This window comes from Gorilla gorilla, chromosome 16, assembly GCF_029281585.2.
Source record: "Gorilla gorilla gorilla isolate KB3781 chromosome 16, NHGRI_mGorGor1-v2.1_pri, whole genome shotgun sequence".
Taxonomy (NCBI): Eukaryota; Metazoa; Chordata; class Mammalia; order Primates; family Hominidae; genus Gorilla; species Gorilla gorilla.
Genome location: NC_073240.2, coordinates 44,411,592 through 44,430,968, shown reverse-complemented (window position 1 = coordinate 44,430,968; position 19,377 = coordinate 44,411,592). Strand labels below are relative to the sequence as shown.

General features: G+C 50.9%; 1 protein-coding gene and 2 non-coding genes across 3 annotated transcripts; 1 reads left to right on the top strand and 2 right to left on the bottom strand.

Annotated features, from left to right (window-relative positions):
* The first annotated feature begins 8 nt into the window (after positions 1-8).
* On the top strand, positions 9-19,350 carry STRC (stereocilin). Its single transcript, XM_055363568.2, has 29 exons — positions 9-208; positions 511-1,296; positions 1,385-1,409; positions 2,177-3,434; positions 4,389-4,451; positions 4,553-4,669; positions 4,812-4,978; positions 5,658-5,844; positions 5,982-6,097; positions 6,376-6,508; positions 6,861-7,043; positions 7,348-7,386; positions 7,570-7,737; positions 7,897-7,962; positions 8,442-8,570; positions 9,544-9,602; positions 10,670-10,793; positions 10,898-11,010; positions 13,464-13,599; positions 14,017-14,213; positions 14,412-14,502; positions 14,711-14,867; positions 15,452-15,621; positions 17,311-17,466; positions 17,842-17,984; positions 18,174-18,322; positions 18,565-18,662; positions 18,751-18,898; positions 19,098-19,350. Exons 1-29 carry the CDS (start codon positions 16-18, stop codon positions 19,184-19,186), a joined length of 5,460 nt encoding a protein of 1,819 aa, XP_055219543.2. The 5' UTR covers positions 9-15; the 3' UTR covers positions 19,187-19,350.
* Positions 5,080-5,183, bottom strand: LOC115932834 (small nucleolar RNA U13). Its single transcript, XR_004068974.1, has one exon. It is a non-coding gene; the product is annotated as a small nucleolar RNA U13 (small nucleolar RNA).
* Positions 16,209-16,314, bottom strand: LOC115932833 (U6 spliceosomal RNA). Its single transcript, XR_004068973.1, has one exon. It is a non-coding gene; the product is annotated as a U6 spliceosomal RNA (small nuclear RNA).
* Positions 19,351-19,377: the final 27 nt, after the last annotated feature.

The following is a 19,377-nucleotide window of genomic DNA, read 5'->3' as shown; positions in this document are numbered from 1 at the left end:
CTGCTGTCAGGTTACATGTATTGCTTCCTGAAAGACCACACTACAGTGTCAGTGGAGCCTCAGGCTGCCTGCAGTGCCCTGCCCTCACCTGGCTATCCCACACAGGTGAGAATAACCAGAACTCACCTCCGGTACCAGTGTTCACCTGGAAACATGGCTCTGAGCCTCTGGCCCCTGCTGCTGCTGCTGCTGCTGCTGTCCTTTGCAGGTGAGAAGAACAGTGAGCAGAACTGGGGATGAGGAGGAGGGTGGCTGGAAAAAGACTTTAAGAATGTGGAGGTGAACCTGTTAGATAGAAGGACAAAGGAGAAAGGCAGAGACTTGTGCAAAAGGAAAAAATGAGGGTTAAGAAAAGCGGGCCAAGACTTACTGTAGGCCAGTGAAAGGGGTTCAGCTCACCATCCCCTCACCTCATCTTTAGATCCACGTAGGGAACTGTGCTCAGGGGCAGGGTTGAGTTTGGGCTCTGTGTTCCTCTCCTTCAGTGACCTCTGGTTTCTCTCCTTACAGTGACTCTGGCCCCTACTGGGCCTCATTCCCTGGACCCTGGTCTCTCCTTCCTGAAGTCATTGCTCTCCACTCTGGACCAGGCTCCCCAGGGCTCCCTGAGCCGCTCACGGTTCTCTACGTTCCTGGCCAACATTTCTTCTTCCTTTGAGCCTGGGAGAATGGGGGAAGGACCAGTAGGAGAGCCCCCACCTCTCCAGCCACCTGCTCTCCGGCTCCATGATTTTCTAGTGACACTGAGAGGCAGCCCCGACTGGGAGCCAATGCTAGGGCTGCTAGGGGATATGCTGGCACTGCTGGGACAGGAGCAGACTCCCCGAGATTTCCTGGTGCACCAGGCAGGGGTGCTGGGTGGACTTGTGGAGGTGCTGCTGGGAGCCTTAGTTCCTGGGGGCCCCCCTACCCCAACTCGGCCCCCGTGCACCCGTGATGGGCCCTCTGACTGTGTCCTGGCTGCTGACTGGTTGCCTTCTCTGCTGCTGTTGTTAGAGGGCACACGCTGGCAAGCTCTGGTGCAGGTGCAGCCCAGTGTGGACCCCACCAATGCCACAGGCCTCGATGGGAGGGAGGCAACTCCTCACTTTTTGCAGGGTCTGTTGGGTTTGCTTACCCCAACAGGGGAGCCACGCTCCAAGGATGCTCTTTGGGGCGGTCTGCTACGCACAGTGGGGGCCCCCCTCTATGCTGCCTTTCAGGAGGGGCTGCTCCGTGTCACTCACTCCCTGCAGGATGAGGTCTTTTCCATTCTGGGGCAGCCAGAGCCTGATACCAATGGGCAGTGCCAGGGAGGTGAGTGTGGCCAGGGCTGGGACTGGGATGTGGCAGGGCAAGGAAAGTGAAGTTGGGGTAGTTTTCTTTCTTACTCTTTCCCTCCTAGGTAACCTTCAACAGCTCCTCTTATGGTAAGTAATAGGAGACCAGTTCTGAGGGATTGGGCCTGGAAAATCTGGAAGTGGAGAGCTGAAGACCTCAGCCTCCAGAGAGGAAAACTGATGGGAGGAGTGTAGTTTAGTGGTTTTGGGGTGTGACTGTCTGGGTTGGTGTCCCAGCTCCACCTCTTCCTAGCCATATGACCTTGAGCAGGTTACATGGTCTTTCTATACCTCAGTTTCCCCATTTATAAAATGAGAATGATAATATTAGTTACCACAGAGTTGTTGCACCCGATTAAATGAGTTGATACTGTGTATGCAAACGACTTAAAACAGTGCTGGCGCATAGTGCTTAATAATGTTAGCTAGTAAAGATGGGATTTGGAAAATAAGGACACAGCTGGATTCCTCTACCCCCTTACTACTTCAGTACAACAATGCCAGACAGTAGTTAGACATATTGAGTTGCTGAGCAGATTTCCTAACATGAGGCCCGCTGAGGGTTGTGTTTAAGCTATCTAAAAGCATACGAAGAAAGGAGACAGAAGGGGGCCAGGTGGACAGAAAGAATTCCAACTGGGGCTTCTCCTAGGTGATTTTGGACCTTGGCAGGGCAGCTTTCTCTTTTTTGCCCCGTTGCAGCATTTCAACCAGTAACGCCTAAACTCTCAGGGACCTCGCTTGTAGAAAAGGCTATGCTTGCCATGCCCCTTGAGGGCTCTGAGTCAGGGTCAGAATCTTCAGCTGGAGGAAATGTGAACTGACCAGATCCTGCCTGCTCCTCCCTCTGCACCCAGGGGCGTCCGGCACAACCTTTCCTGGGATGTCCAGGCGCTGGGCTTTCTGTCTGGATCACCACCCCCACCCCCTGCCCTCCTTCACTGCCTGAGCACGGGCGTGCCTCTGCCCAGAGCTTCTCAGCCCTCAGCCCACATCAGCCCACGCCAACGGCGAGCCATCACTGTGGAGGCCCTCTGTGAGAACCACTTAAGCCCAGCACCACCCTACAGCATTTCCAACTTCTCCATCCACTTGCTCTGCCAGCACACCAAGCCTGCCACTCCACAGCCCCATCCCAGCACCACTGCCATCTGCCAGACAGCTGTATGGTATGTAGTGTCCTGGGCACCAGGTGCCCAAGGCTGGCTACAGGCCTGCCATGACCAGTTTCCTGATGAGTTTTTGGATGCGATCTGCAGTAACCTCTCCTTTTCAGCCCTGTCTGGCTCCAACCGCCGCCTGGTGAAGCGGCTCTGTGCTGGCCTGCTCCCACCCCCTACCAGCTGCCCTGAAGGCCTGCCCCCTGTTCCCCTCACCCCAGACATCTTTTGGGGCTGCTTCTTGGAGAATGAGACTCTGTGGGCTGAGCGACTGTGTGGGGAGGCAAGTCTACAGGCTGTGCCCCCCAGCAACCAGGCTTGGGTCCAGCATGTGTGCCAGGGCCCCACCCCAGATATCACTGCCTCCCCACCATGCCACATTGGACCCTGTGGGGAACGCTGCCCGGATGGGGGCAGCTTCCTGGTGATGATCTGTGCCAATGACACCATGTATGAGGTCCTGGTGCCCTTCTGGCCTTGGCTAGCAGGCCAATGCAGGATAAGTCGTGGGGGCAATGACACTTGCTTCTTAGAAGGGCTGCTGGGCCCCCTTCTGCCCTCTCTACCACCACTGGGACCATCCCCACTCTGTCTGACCCCTGGCCCCTTCCTCCTTGGCATGCTATCCCAGTTGCCACGCTGTCAGTCCTCTGTCCCAGCCCTTGCTCACCCCACACGCCTACACTATCTCCTCCGCCTGCTGACCTTCCTCTTGGGTCCAGGGGCTGGGGGCGCTGAGGCCCAGGGGATGCTGGGTCGGGCCCTACTGCTCTCCAGTCTCCCAGACAACTGCTCCTTCTGGGATGCCTTTCGCCCAGAGGGCCGGCGCAGTGTGCTACGGACTATTGGGGAATACCTGGAACAAGATGAGGAGCAGCCAATCCCATCAGGCTTTGAACCCACTGTCAACCCCAGCTCTGGTATAAGCAAGATGGAGCTGCTGGCCTGCTTTAGTGTGAGTGCTCTGCCAGAGGGAAAGCTCCTAGAACAGTGAGAAGGCCCTCAGGGGAATTCCTCGAATACTCAGAGGCAGTAGTGTGGGGTAGTAGTTGAAGCACACAGCTCTAGAGTCAGACAGGCTTGGATTCATATCTTGGTTCTGTGACCAGCCTTGAATGAGTTATTTAACTTCTCTGAGCAATATTTTTCTCGTCTCATTTATAAACTAGGGATGATAATGGTATATGAGATAATACATGCTGTGGGCTTAGCACAGTGCATGATACACAAACGTGCAATAAATATTACCTTCTTATTCTTTTGGGCTCTTTGACTCTCTCACTTTCTGCACCAGAAAGAAAAAGGATCAAGTTAGAGGACTCTCAATTTTTCCGCTAGAGAGTGAGAATTGGAGGCTGGCAGAATACAGGAAGATAAGGCAGGAATGAGAAAGATTCAGGGACACTACCAATCAGAAGACTTTGGTTCTAGGTTCAACTGTGCCACAAATTAGCGTGATCCTAGGCAAGCAATTTCATTTAGTTTTTCTGGGCTTCAGTTTTTAGTCTGTAGAATGGAGGGGTGAGAATATGTTAAACACCATAATTAATTCACTGAGTGCCTATTATATGCAAGGCACTTTGCTAGGTTCTGTAGGATATATAAAGATTTCTTACCCCATGTTGGGGCCACCTTTTTCAAACCCTGGGCCCAGTAAAATGGAATTAGATAGTCTCATAGTATTTGGTTCAGGTCTACAAGTATTAATTGAGCCAACTATGGACCTGGCATGGGAGAGGGTACAAGAGAAATTAGAGATATGATCCCGGACCTAAAAGAGCTTAATATCTGAAGAATCACACTTGAGATGAAGGACAAGCATCCCAGCAAGTGGAGTTGAATGCCTGGAGGAGCTGCAGGAGAGACAGAGAAGACAGCTCTGTTGGCATATTGTCTTTCTTCCCACCAGCCTGTGCTGTGGGAGCTGCTCCAGAGGGAAAAGAGTGTTTGGGCCCTGCAGATTCTAGTGCAGGTAACAGGTGGAGGGCATATGGGTGGGCTGGGTGACAGCCATGGCTGGAGGTCCCTGCCCCGTGAGGTGAGGCCATACCCACCATGACCTCCTATTCGCAGGCGTACCTGCATATGCCCCCAGAAAACCTCCAGCAGCTGGTGCTTTCAGCAGAGAGGGAGGCTGCACAGGGCTTCCTGACACTCATGCTGCAGGGGAAGCTTCAGGGGAAGCTGCAGGTGAGCACTGAGAAAGGGGAGCAAGGGCACCTGGAGCCTAGTGTTCAGAGGGCTTGCTTTAGTGGGAGGAGGAACTCCAGAGAGGAAATGGCAGGGATACTGAGCATCTCCAGAGGCAGAATCCATTCTTGTGCCCCTACAGGTACCACCATCCGAGGAGCAGGCCCTGGGTCGCCTGACAGCCCTGCTGCTCCAGCGGTACCCACGCCTCACCTCCCAGCTCTTCATTGACCTGTCACCACTCATCCCTTTCTTGGCTGTCTCTGACCTGATGCGCTTCCCACCATCCCTGTTAGCCAACGACAGTGTGTAAGGTTCTTGCACTACTCCTCCTGCTCCTGTCACGGTCAGGCCAACCCCATCCACCTGGAGCAGCCCCTTCCGGAGCTCCTCTCTGTTTTTTTCTTTCATGCCAGATAGGTAATGTGCGAACATCGTAGCAAGGTTTGAGAGAGGCACATCTCACGCCTGAGTGTGAAAACCCAATCATCATGCTAATGAACTACAAAAGGATCAGAGAGCTCCTCTCTATTAAAACCAGGGAGAGGCTGGGCGTGGTGGCTCACACCTGTAATCCCAGCACTTTGGGAGCCCGAGGCAGGCGGATCACTAGGTCCGCCTAGTGAGTTCGAGACCAGCCTGGCCAATATGGTGAAACCCCGTCTCTATTAAACTACAAAAATTAGCCAGGCATGGTGGTGGGCGCCTGTAGTCCCAGTTACTCTGGAGGCTGAGGCAGGAGGATAGCTTGAACCTGGGAGGCAGAGGTTGCAGTGAGCCAAGATTGCACCACTGCACTCCAGCCTGGGCGATGGTGCGAGACTCCGTCTCAAAAAAAAAAAAACAAAAAAAACAAAAAAAACAAAAAACACACACAGAACGAAAAAACAGGTAGAGTCTCCTTCCTATCTAGACAGCAGGGCTACAGAGGGTCAGGGGAAAACAGTTTGGAAGAAGACAAGGGGTTAAGACCCATGACTCCTCGCAGCCTGGCTGCCATCCGGGATTACAGCCCAGGAATGAGGCCTGAACAGAAGGAGGCTCTGGCAAAGCGACTGCTGGCCCCTGAACTGTTTGGGGAAGTGCCTGCCTGGCCCCAGGAGCTGCTGTGGGCAGTGCTGCCCCTGCTCCCCCACCTCCCTCTGGAGAACTTTCTGAAGCTCAGCCCTCACCAGGTATGAGAATCATCTTCTTTACTTGACTGGCCCATCTTCTGCTAGTGGGGACGAGAGTCAATGGCATGTCTCTCAGTGGTCCCTCCCTGCAAGAACCCTATAGTGACCCCAATGCGAGCTAACCTTCCCCATCTCAGATCCAGGCCCTGGAGGATAGCTGGCCAGCAGCGGGTCTGGGGCCAGGGCATGCCCGCCATGTGCTGCGCAGCCTGGTAAACCAGAGTGTCCAGGATGGTGAGGAGCAGGTACGCAGGTAAGTTGTGGGATCAGTAACCAAGGCAAGAGTGGAAGAGGTAGAGAGAGGAAGGCACAGCTGTCATGCTGGGTCGGTGTTCTAGGAAGAAAGGGGCAAGAGAGTAGGCAGTGGCCTCAGGCAGCATAGAGTTCCAGGAGAGAGGTCTATAGATGGTGCCCCTGTGTAGTGGTGTAGTGTCAGAGTGCCCAGTGTATGTACCCATACCATCTGCTGCCAGGCCTGCCTTAGTGCTAGTCTTGGGGACCACACAAAGGTCAGCTTCATGCCCTCCTCAGGCTTGGGCCCCTTGCCTGTTTCCTGAGCCCTGAGGAGCTGCAGAGCCTAGTGCCCCTGAGTGATCCAACGGGGCCAGTAGAACGGGGACTGCTGGAATGTGCAGCCAACGGGACCCTCAGCCCAGAAGGACGGGTGAGCCCCTCAGCACAAGCCTACAAGACTTTAGGCTTCCCCTGGGTCTGTGTGGATGGCTTTCCCATTGTGTCAACTTGAGCACAGTGGTGCCAGCCCCCATCCCACTTTTGCAACCTCCATTCCTTACTCCATGGCCATTCTTACCTGTTACCACCTCTTCCTGGCCCTTCTCTATCTGGTCTGTAGCACCCCAAACATACCCTTTGCCATTTTGAACCTAATCTACTTCAGTCCAATCCCTAGTTCCAAACCCTAGCCCAGGCCCTGGGAAATTCAGATGTGGGATTAGAGAGGAAGTTCAAGGTTCATCTGTCTTTTCTCTCCAGTCCTAAACCTTCTTTGGTTACAGGTGGCATATGAACTTCTGGGTGTGTTGCGCTCATCTGGAGGAGCGGTGCTGAGCCCCCGGGAGCTGCGGGTCTGGGCCCCTCTCTTCTCTCAGCTGGGCCTCCGCTTCCTGCAGGAGCTGTCAGAGCCCCAGCTTAGAGCCATGCTTCCTGTCCTGCAGAGAACTAGTGTTACACCTGCTCAGGTTTGCCTGTCTCACTCCCTGGCATGTACCCTCCATCCCCGCTTGAGCCCCAGTCAAGAGAATCCCATTCAGGGATAAAAGCAGCCCCTCCTTTCCCTGGGTGAACAGTAGAGGTAAACTCTGTCTGCAGGAGGACGCCTTCATTCCCTTTCCTCTGATCAAGAAGGGACCTGAGTCACTGAGGATGGTTACTGGGGATGGTTAAGAGGGAGCGGGAAGTTTTGGAGGGTTTGCCTTAGGAACCCACTTAGGACCTGGCTGCTGGGTCCTGAGAGCTGTTGTTTTCGTTCCCATCCCAACACAGGCTGTCCTGCTGCTTGGACGGCTCCTTCCTAGGCACGATGTGAGTAGCAGCAACTTCTCAGCCTCCCACCAGAGGTCTCTATCCCCTTTTGCCCTGGCTCCTGCATCTGCCCCTCCTCTCTCTCCGCTCCCCTCATACTTACTGCCTTGCTGCATTGTGATTGTTGTCTTCCCCACCACCCTTCCCTTCTTCTTCAGGCCTCTTGTCTCTCTTGCTCTTTAGCTATCCCTGGAGGAACTCTGCTCCTTGCACCTTCTGCTACCAGGCCTCAGCCCCCAGACACTCCAGGCCATCCCTAGGCGAGTCCTGGTCGGGGCTTGTTCCTGCCTGGCCCCTGAACTGTCACGCCTCTCAGCCTGCCAGACCGCAGCACTGCTGCAGACCTTTCGGGTATGAGAGTGGCAAGGAGGATGAGATAATCAGGGATACCAGCTCTTTCTGGTTGGGAGGAAGGCATCTTCCCTGAGGCCAGGGAAGGCCTTTCATACCTCCCCACTTACACACACACACACACACACACACACACACACACAACCAATTCTCATGCAGGTTAAAGATGGTGTTAAAAATATGGGTACAACAGGTGCTGGTCCAGCTGTGTGTATCCCTGGTCAGGTAAGTGTGAGATCTCCCAACTGAGCTCCTCTCCCCATTCTGGGGCAGTTTCATACGGCTGGTGCTACCTCCCACACTACCCTGCAGTGGCCCTGAGAGTTCTGGTTAGCTCTGTGCCCATTAGCAGCCCTCCCTAGTGCCAGATGCAGGACAGCATGATCCACTCACATTGTCCTTAGACTAATGTCAAAGCTGGAAGGGCCTGAGAAATCTTCCAGGCCACCCACCTTGCTTTCAGATGGAAAGACCAAGGCTGAGAGAGGCTAAGGGACTTTGTTTGCCTGGTGCCTAACTAGCAGCAACACTCGACCACAGCAGCCTGCAGTGTGAGGCTCTTAGGCGTTTATTGCTACAGTGGCAAATGCCATTCCACTTCTATCCTAGCTTTGGTCACTTTCCACCCCCATGGTTCCTTTTCTCTGAGTGCTAAGTCCAGACTCTCTCATCTATCACTACACTGCTATACCCATCACCGCCAGCAGCCTATTCCCACCACCTGGCCAGACTGCCTGCTTCCCCTGCTCCCATTAAAGCTGCTACAACTGGATTCCTCGGCTCTTATGGCAAATCGAAGACGCTACTGGGAGCTGCCCTGGTCTGAGCAGCAGGTAATTCTCCCCACTTAATTTCAGAACTTCCTCCCTCAATGTAGTCTACCTTCTTTACCCATCCCTCAGCCCTATTTGGCCAGCTTATCCCTAGTATCCTTTATTTGATTGTTTGAGATACAGTCTCACTCTGTTGCCCAGGCTGCAGTGCAGTGGCATGATCAGAGTTCACTGTAACCTCAAACTCCTGAGCTCAGGCAATCTTTCTGCCTCAGCCTCCTGAATAGCTAGGACGACAGGTGGTCACCACCATGCCTGGCTAACTTTTAATTTTTTTTTTTTGTTTTTTGAGATGAAGTCTTGCTCTGTCACCCAGGCTGGAGTACAGTGGCACGATCTTGGCTCACTGCAACCTCTGTCTCCCGGGTTCAAGCGATTCTCCTGCCTCAGCCTCCCGAGTAGCTGGGACTACAAGCACTCGCCACAATTCCTGGCTAATTTTTTTGTTTGTTTTAGTAGAGATGGGGTTTCACCATATTGGCCAGGCTGGTCTCGAACTCCTGACCTTGTTATCTGCCTGCCTCTGCCTCTCAAAGTGCTGGGATTACAGGTGTGAGCCACCATGCCCAGCCAATTTTTAAATTTTTTGTAGAGACAGACAACACAAAAATGTGGACACTATGTGGAGACACTATGTTGAGGTACTATGCTGTCCAGATTGGTCTTGAACTCCTGGCCTCAAGCAATCCTCCTGCCTTGGCCTCCCAAAGTGCTGGGATTACAGACCTGAGCCACTGCACCCAGCCCCCTAGTATCCCTTATAATGTGACTTGCTTTTCTTTTTCTTTCTCCTTCCCTTTTCTTTCGTTTCTTTCTCACTCTCGAGAGAAGAGTGGGCATCTGGGAGAGTGGCAGCCTGGTGGGTCCCACAGAGTGAAGAGGCAGGTCCAAGGCAGTCCTGCCTCTACACTCTAGGGGGTATCCTTGGACAGTGTCTCTTCTGGGAAGTGGCTCGTCTTTCTTTCTCTTGTAGGCACAGTTTCTCTGGAAGAAGATGCAAGTACCCACCAACCTGACCCTCAGGAATCTACGGTGAGTAACTTGCGTTGAGCAGTGTGCTGAATTCGACCAACATTTTTTTGAGTGCTTACTATGTGCCAGGCACCATGTGATATGGAATGGGGGATATAGGGATGAATGATGCATAGTCCCTGCCTCATGGATGTTCTCCTAGCACCTCCCTTTGCCCTCCTGTCCTTCCACAGTGCCATGCCTATCCTGACTAGAGCCAAAGGACTCAGAAAACCTGGATTCAGGTTCCAGTCCTGTCACCTACTTGTGCTCTTGGGCAAGTCATTTAACGTCCGTGTGTCAATTTTCCCTTCTTTAAATGAGAATTACAATGGCACCAGCCTCATAGGTAGTTATTGTGAAGATTAAATGAGGTAAGTCATGTAAGATATTTAACACAGTGCTTGGTCCACTGTAAAGTCCCAGTAGTCATTTGCTACTATTAGTTTACTTCAGGATGACTTCAGAGGCACTGGCCAAGCAAGAATAAATAGGAATAAGAAGGTATCACTTTACTTACACCCACAGTAAAAGAACAATGGGCTTCAGAATATTTTTTTTTTTTTCGAGACAGTCTTGCTCTGTTGCCCAGGCTGGAGTGCAGTGGCGCGATTTCGGCTCACTGCAACCTCTGCCTCCCAGGTTCAAGTGATTTTCCTGTCTCAGCCTCTGGAGCAGCTGGGATTACAGGAATGTGCCACCATACCCAGCTAATTTTTGTATTTTTAGTAGAGATGGGGTTTCACCATTTTGGCCAGGCTGGTCTCAAACTCCTGACCTCAGGTGATCCACCCGCCTCAGCCTCCCAAGGGCTTCAGAATCTAAGACATGGCTCTAGTTTCAGTTTACCACATTTCTAGTAGGATGATGTTGGGAATGTCACCTGACCTCCATAAATCCTTATTTTCTTCTCTGATAAACAGCAATGATGTTACGGGGAGCTGATGAGAATATCTATGTAAAAACATTTCTCAAACCAGAAATTGCCGTGGATGAACATCTGTACTTGTGTTGAGAGTACTGATATCAAGGAGCAAACAGGCTGTTGTATGTGTTGAATGAGAATCTCCCCACTCACACACCCACAGGGCTCTGGGCACCCTGGCAGGAGGCATGTCCTGTGAGTTTCTGCAGCAGATCAACTCCATGGTAGACTTCCTTGAAGTGGTGCACATGATCTATCAGCTGCCCACTAGAGTTCGAGGGAGCCTGGTGAGAGGGGGTGCCTGGACTTTAGTGGGAGCAGGGAGGCTGGGACCCTAGGTATAGAACCCAGCTCCTATGTTCTGCTCTGGCCTCACCCTGCTTCCCTACAGAGGGCCTGTATCTGGGCAGAGCTACAGCGGAGGATGGCAATGCCAGAACCAGAATGGACAACTCTAGGGCCAGAACTGAACGGGCTGGATAGCAAGCTACTCCTGGACTTACCGTAAGTACTGCAGCTAGAGATATCGGCCCCTCAGAAAGCTCAATCTGGGGTGAAGATCTGCCCTTAGGGAATGCCCTGGAGGAGGCGGTTTTTCTGTCTGGTAGTTCCCTGACATAATTTATAGCCCAAAGCAGAGGATTTTATTCAAAGTTTCTCTATGTATTGACTGGTTCCCAGAATATGTTCCAGCATGGGGCAGCTGAGGGTGGCAACACTGTATTGAAGCCTGCCAAGTAATCTTACAATAACCTAGCCCACATTAATTGAGATTGAGACAGAGTGTCTGAAGTGAGGGAGGCAATGCTCCAATTTTGCCCCAGAGGATTGTAGTTTGCTCAGGGCACTGGGTTCTTAGTGCATTCAGAGGAGTAGATCGAGAGAAAAATATATGAAAAATGTGATAAATGCCTTCAAATACCTGAGGGGCTATCAAGTAGAAATTAGATTGTCATATTTATGAGTGGCCCCATTGGGCAAGACTAAGAGTAGTTAACAGAGATCAGATTTTTACATAGTATAAGAAAAACTAAGGTAGTGAGTTCCTGGTCCTTGGAGCTGTTCGAGCCTAAGCCAGATGGCCCCATGGCAGGAATGTTGTAGAGCACGTTCATATACAGGTTGTGGGAAGAAAAGGCTATAGGAACCCAAGGCTCCTCCCTACCCATAGAGAAATTTATTAGTATCTTACTCATACGCTGCTTTTCTCATTTTACCCCTACCACCACCCCGTTGCCATCCGCACTGTAAGTCAGAATAGGAAAATGCTGGTGTTACAGTCTTCCTGGGGAATATGGAGCTGAAGTGGAGCAAAAGCAGTTGACTTCATTCTTACTTTTTTCTTTTTTTTTTTTTTTTTGAGACAGAGTTTTGCTGTGTCACCAAGGCTGGAGTGCAGTGACGTGATCTCGGCTCACTGCAACCTCCATCTTCCAGGTTCAAGCAATTCTCCTGCCTCAGTCTCCTGAGTAGCTGGGACTGTAGGTGTGCACCACCATGCCAGGCTAATTTTTGTATTTGTTGTAGGGATGAGCTTTCACCATGTTGGCCAGGCTGGTCTTGAACTCCTGGCTTCAAGTGATCTGCCCACCTCGGCTTCCCAACATTCTTACATTTTTATAGGCCTTTCCACAGATTTCAGCTCTTGTATGACTTAGCCCAGTTCCAGAACTGGTAATCCTAGGTAGGGTACAGGTTATCACCTCTGATTTATGGGCAAAAGGGATTTATTTATTTATTATTTGTTTATTTATTTATATTTTTGAGACAGAGTCTCGCTCTGTCACCCAGGCTGGAGTGCAATGGTGCCATCTCGGCTCACTGCAACCTCTACGTCTGGGGTTCAAGCAATTCTCCTGCCTCAGCCTCCTGAGTAGCTGAGATTACAGGCGCGTGCCACCACACCCGGCTAATTTTTGCATTTTTAGTAGAGACGGGATTTCACCATGTTGCTCAGGGTGGTCTCGAATTTCTGACCCTGTGATCTGCCTGCCTCGGCCTCCCAAAGTGCTGGGATTACAGGCATGAGCCACTGCGTCTGGCCTGTTTTTACTTTTTTTTAATGCCATTCAGATCTGTTTAAATATGTGGGTTCTGTGAGATAATTTAGAATCCCAAGGTTACAGATGAGGTGAAAGATCCCAGACCATGCATCAAAAAACTTGAGTTCCTCATTTGTAGAAGAAGGATAAGAGAAACACCTATTTTGTCTGGGTGCAGTGGCTCACGCCTATAATCCCAGCATTTTGGGAGGCCAAGGTGGGTGGATCACTGAGGTCAGGGGTTCAAGACCAGAATGGCCAACATGGCAAAACACCATCTCTACTAAAAATACAAAAGTTAGCTGGGTGTGGTGGCACGTGCGTGTAATTCCAGCTATTCGGGAGGCTGAGGCATGAGAATTGCTTGAACCTGGGAGGTGCAGGTTGCAGTGAACTGAGATTGCAGCACCACTGTGCTCCAGCCTGAGTGATGGAGTGAGGCCAGGTCTTGTAGGATCAAATGAGATAACACCTGAAAGAACTTTGTAAATTGTATAGCACGTACAAACAAGAAGGGAGCTCTTCACAAGCAGAGGAAGGGTGGTCCTGTGGAAGAAAACGGGAATTGGGAGTGAGAGACCTCAACATTTGATCTCTATGAACCTCAGTTTTTTAATCTATAAAATGGGGAAATGTTAATAGTACTTAATATTTGGAGCTTTTGAGTCCATTAGATTAGGTAGGATTGTTCGTTATTTTTTTTTTTAGGAAGACTAGAAATATGTCGCTCCCTTTTTCTCCCCCACTCAAGCTTGATGGTGGGAATTGGCCCTGGAGCTGTTTACTATCAGTTCCTGTCCAGCTTCACTAAATTTGGTCTGGGGTCACATCTTAGCTGGGGACTGTGGGGTTCTGTGGTCCCTTCTCTACTTGGCCCAGCTCCACCTGAATACTGTTGTCAAATTGCTGTAATAGGATCCAGCTGATGGACAGACTATCCAATGAATCCATTATGTTGGTGGTGGAGCTGGTGCAAAGAGCTCCAGAGCAGCTGCTGGCACTGACCCCACTCCACCAGGCAGCCCTGGCAGAGAGGGCACTACAAAACCTGGTAAGAGTCCACCCTACCAGACTCAGATTTGCTGCCCTGGGCAATTCTTGCTCCTCAGACAATGCTCTCTGACTGTCCCCCAACCCTCTACTTCTTGCTTTCTTGCTGCCGAACAGGTTCCTGTCTACAAGGCCTGGCCCCTGTTTTGCCTCTGGGTTCTGTTCCTTGATAATATGCTTCATGTTACTTGTCCATACCTCTTGGAGTCCGAGAAATCTCTTGGAGTCCACCTCTCAGTCTTTCTGCCTGCTCCTATCTGGGCTCATTGCTTAAGAAAGTGAACAAAGGTAGTGAGCATCACAGGGTGCTGAGCTGGGAGCAAGAGGGAGGGAAGGTCAGGGGGCTTGGTGTCTTGATCAAGGTGTCTGGTATTCTGAGTCAGAAGTGCATTGTCCAAGTTCTGATGCTCTTCTCCAGGCTCCAAAGGAGACTCCAGTCTCAGGGGAAGTGCTGGAGACCTTAGGCCCTTTGGTTGGATTCCTGGGGACAGAGAGCACACGACAGATCCCCCTACAGATCCTGCTGTCCCATCTCAGTCAGCTGCAAGGCTTCTGCCTAGGAGAGACATTTGCCACAGAGCTGGGATGGCTGCTATTGCAGGAGTCTGTTCTTGGGTATGGATCTTCGAGAACTTCAGATTCTAACTCATTCTATACCCAGTCCCTCAGCCACCATCATCAGTGGCAGCCTGTTCCATATTCTTAAGGTCCCCTGGAGCTCTGTGTCTGAAATCCTAGCATGTCCTCTTTTCCCCTTCCTTTTCCTCACAGTTCCCTCAGCTCCCCAGCCCCCGATTTTCTTCCTGTCCCCAGGAAACCAGAGTTGTGGAGCCAGGATGAAGTAGAGCAAGCTGGACGCCTAGTATTCACTCTGTCTACTGAGGCAATTTCCTTGATCCCCAGGGTGAGATGAAGGAAGAAGGGAAGGGAGTAAATGCATAGATGGGACTGGTGAGCTGGTTATGGGGACCTGTGGCCAAAGAGGGCAAAGGGTATGAAGCCTAGATCTGGGGGGAGACTGCAAAACAGAGACAGGACTTTGGACTTATAGCTATAGCAGCAGGCCCTGATCTGTCCAGATCTCTCCACTCTCCTTCTACCTTCTCATGCAGGAGGCCTTGGGTCCAGAGACCCTGGAGCGGCTTCTAGAAAAGCAGCAGAGCTGGGAGCAGAGCAGAGTTGGACAGCTGTGTAGGGGGCCAGAGCTTGCTGCCAAGAAAGCAGCCCTGGTAGCAGGGGTGGTGCGACCAGCTGCTGAGGATCTTCCAGGTGAAACTACCCAAATACTTACATGTCCAGCAGGATGTACAGGGAGTATCAAACGGTCTGGGTTCTACATGTGCTCTTCCCTGGGATTGGGTTTTCTAATTTATAAAGCAAAGAGTTTAGAGGGATGATCTTCAAGCCTCATCTAGTTCTAGAATTCTGTAGTTCTGGGAGTGTGTAAACTATTAAGTTTTCTTTTAGCCCAGAACTTCCATTTTCCTGCTCTCTCGTGTCTGCTCTAGACTCAGCTCAAGCTCGGCTAAGTGTGGAGATCTCTGCTGGGGAGATCCCTAGAAGCTTTGAAGGAGACATTGTGAGGCTGGAGAACTGGGTTCAAATTCAGTGCTACCATTAAATCCCTGACCAACATCCTCAGTCTTCCATCTATAAAAGTCTTGGCATCTCCAATCACTTCTTGTTCTATTATCTTCTAAGCCCTATACATATTACCCTGTAATACTCCTTTGATCCCTATTTCTCACAGTGCTCCATCCTCCAAAGGTTGGAAGAGTCATTCTATCTACAGATATCTCTCTGGGCATATTTTATTACTATGCTGACCTCCTGGCCCTGCCTTCCCCCTTCAGAACCTGTGCCAAATTGTGCAGATGTACGAGGGACATTCCCAGCAGCCTGGTCTGCAACCCAGATTGCAGAGATGGAGCTCTCAGACTTTGAGGACTGCCTGACACTATTTGCAGGAGACCCAGGACTTGGGCCTGAGGAACTGCGGGCAGCCATGGGCAAAGCAAAACAGGTTAGGGATGGAGAGCCAACTGGGGTTGGCCATGAGGAAGCTATTTGGGTGTGATGTAGGACACAAAGAGAATGGAGAGTTGGATGAGAGGTGGGGGAAGCAAGAGATAGAAGAGTTAGAAGATTTGGGTCACAAGTAGGAGGTGAAGGGAGATAAATATTGAGGAAAGAGAGCTAGTATAATGAATAGAGGGATGAAAGCAGTGGTTACCAAATTTTAATGCATATCACAATCATCAAGGGAACAGATTTTTTTCTTTATTTTTTTTTCTTTCTTAAAAAAATAATGGCATGCTTTGGCTGGGTGCAGCGGCTCACGCCTGTAATCCCAGAACTTTGGGAGGTCGAGGCGGGCAGATCAGGAGGTCAGGAGATCAAGACCATCCCGTCTAACACGGTGAAACACGGTCTCTACTAAAAATACAAAAAAGTTAGCCGGGCATGGTGGTGCACACCTGTTGTCCCAGCTACTTGGGAGGCTGAGGCAGGAGAATCACTTGAACCTGGGAGGCGGAGCTTGCAGTGAGCTGAGGTCAAGCCAATGCACTCCATCCTGGGCGACAGAGCAAGACTTCATCTCAAAAAAAAAAAAAAAAGGCATGCTTCATGAATTTGCGTGTTATCCTCGCACAGGCGCCATGCAAATCTCTGTATCATTCCAATTTTTTGGGGTATGTGCTGCTGAACTGAGCATGGGAACAGTGCCAGTGCCAGATTACCATGCTTCACTGACTTAATAAAAACCTTTGGGGAGGCTGGGCGCAGTGACTCATGCCTGTAATCACAGCACTTTGGGAGGCTGAGGCAGGTGGATTGCTTGAGCCCAGGAGTTAGAGACCAGACTGGGCAACATTGTGAAACCCTGTCTCTGCCGAAAATAGAAAAAACATTAGCTGGGTGTGGTGGCACATGCCTGTAATCCCAGCTACTCAGGAGGCTGGGGTAGGAGAATCCCATGAGTGCAGGAGGTGGAGGGTGCAATGTGCCAAGATGGCACCACTGCCCTCCAGCCTGGGTGTCAGAGCAAGACCCTGTCTCATAAATTAAAAAATAAGCCTCTGGGGGAAAGAGTCTAGACATCTGCATCTGCTTTTTTTTTTTTTTTTTTTTTTGAGACAGAGTCTCACTCTGTCACCCAGCATCCAGGCTGGAGTGCGGTGGTGTGATCTTGGCTCACTGTAACCTCTACATCCTGGGCTCAAACGATCCTCCTGCCTCAGCCTCTCAAGTAGCTGGGACTACAGGTGCACACCACCACACCTGGCTAATTTTTGTATCTTTGGTAGAGATGGGGTTTCACTATGTTGCCCAGGATGGTCTCGAACTTCTGGGCTCAAGCAATCCTCCCCACCTCAGCCTCCCAAAGTGCTGGGATTATAGCTGTTAGCCACTGTGCTGGGCCCCAGGCATCTGTGTTTTAATAAGCGTCTCTGTGTCTGATGCACATAAAAGTGTGGAACTCATGGACTAGAGTTAGTTTGCTCTTCTTTTCCACTGATTGTAATGTCTTTCAAAACACCTTAGAGGAACTGTAAGGCAACGGTCTCATTTTGTAGTGGAGGAAACTAAAGAAAAGGCAAGTGATTTACCTAGAGTTATACAGCTAAGGGCAGAGGCAAGACTTAAAACCCAGCAGTCTGACTCCCAATCCACTGCTTTTCCACTCACATTGTTCCTGTCTTTCTCCTAGTTGTGGGGTCCCCCCCGGGGATTTCGTCCTGAGCAGATCCTGCAGCTCGGTAGGCTCTTAATAGGTCTAGGAGATCGGGAACTACAGGAGCTGATCCTAGTGGAGTGGGGAGTGCTGAGCACCCTGGGGCAGATAGATGGCTGGAGCTCCACTCAGGTAACACTTTTCCTCCTCCCTACCGCTTCCCAAACACCCAACCCACAGACCCAGCCCTATAGATCATCTAAAGCCCAAGGAATTTTTTTCCTGTGACCCTACCTGGTCCTTCTTTCTATCTTTTGTTGATACCCCATACTAGTGACCTTCAGGACTCTGATTTATTCACTCTGAGGCCCTGGACACATAATACTGTCTCCTACCTCTTTTCCTGGAGGCTTCCTCTTTTTCTATCCTTTTCTGAGTCCTCAGCCTTCCCCATGACTCCTTAGGTCTTAATAGTAACAAAATATAACCCAGTAACACCTATCACTTCCCTGTCCATTAATTCTCCATAACTTTCCTCCTTCCCCTCTTCTCCCACCCCCACCCCAGCTCCGCATTGTGGTCTCCAGTTTCCTACGGCAGAGTGGTCGGCATGTGAGCCACCTGGACTTCATTCATCTGACAGCGCTGGGTTATACTCTCTGTGGACTGCGGCCAGAGGAGCTCCAGCACATCAGCAGTTGGGAGTTTAGGTCATTTGTGAAGGGGCTGAGGGTGGTTGTGTTCAGGTAAAGGTGGACTTACTGGGGAAAGAAGGATCATGAAGGTCTGGTCCCATGGAGGAAGGGAACTCATTTGAAGCCATCTCTTCCTTTGTCTCATGACCACAGCCCCTTTCGCTGAAGCCAAATTCTTCTTCCTTCCTTCCTATTGTTCTACAGCCAAGCAGCTCTCTTCCTGGGCACCCTGCATCTCCAGTGCTCTGAGGAACAACTGGAGGTTCTGGCCCACCTACTTGTACTGCCTGGTGGGTTTGGCCCAATCAGTAACTGGGGGCCTGAGATCTTCACTGAAATTGGCACCATAGCAGGTGGGGAGCTGGGCCACTGCTGGTGCAAGTTGGTTTGGTTTCTATACCATGGGTGGACTGGATGGAAGACTGCCCTGCAATTCTTAAGGTGGGGGCCTGAGAGGGTGTTTAAATAAGGGGCTAGAGACATATTGGGGAAGGTCTATGATAGGGCACTTTGGGAGTAGTTAGAGAAGGTCTATAGGTTTGAAGAGAGGGAAGGTCAGTCTAAGACAATGTTTGGATGCCACTTGCTTCAACAGCTGGGATCCCAGACCTGGCTCTTTCAGCACTGCTGCGGGGACAGATCCAGGGTGTTACTCCTCTTGCCATTTCTGTCATCCCTCCTCCTAAATTTGCTGTAAGTATTAATGGACTGGGGTGACCACAGGAGAGCCATGGCCCAATGGGGACTACATGCATGCACTGATTCCTACCCCTGCCCTCAGGTGGTGTTTAGTCCCACCCAACTATCTAGTCTCACCAGTGCTCAGGCTGTGGCTGTCACTCCTGAGCAAATGGCCTTTCTGAGTCCTGAGCAGAGACGAGCAGTTGCATGGGCCCAACATGAGGGGAAGGAGAGCCCAGAACAGCAAGGTGAGTTCCCAGCTGCACAGCTTGATCCTCCATCTCCTGACCCAGAATCAAACCCCTAATTTGGTGCTGTCTGGCTCTTAGAGTGCACCCAGGGAGATCCCTGGAGTGAAGGAGTCTACAGGCAGAGCACTAATTTCCAAGTATCAATGCTCCTGGAGAGTTAAGTTGTCATATTACTCCCATTCCCTGTCTATTATAGGTCGAAGTACAGCCTGGGGCCTCCAGGACTGGTCACGACCTTCCTGGTCCCTGGTATTGACTATCAGCTTCCTTGGCCACCTGCTATGAGCCTGTCTCTACAGTAGAAGGAGATTGTGGAGGAGAGAAATCTTAAGTCATAATGAATAAAGTCCAAACAGAAGTGCATCCTGATTATTTTCAGAAGCTGATGAGGAATATGGGTAAAATGTTAATGCTTTCCACCCACCTGAGAATCAGTGTTCCTGGGTTGCCATATCTGGAGTCTCTTTCCATCATAA

Coding starts and splice junctions, on each gene's coding strand:
- STRC (XM_055363568.2), top strand. CDS start 16: ATGTATTGCTTCCTGAAAGACCACACTACAGTGTCAGTGGAGCCTCAG. Junction 4,670..4,811: donor AGCTTCAGGGGAAGCTGCAG/GTGAGCACTGAG, acceptor GTGCCCCTACAG/GTACCACCATCCGAGGAGCA. Junction 4,979..5,657: donor CTGTTAGCCAACGACAGTGT/GTAAGGTTCTTG, acceptor GACTCCTCGCAG/CCTGGCTGCCATCCGGGATT.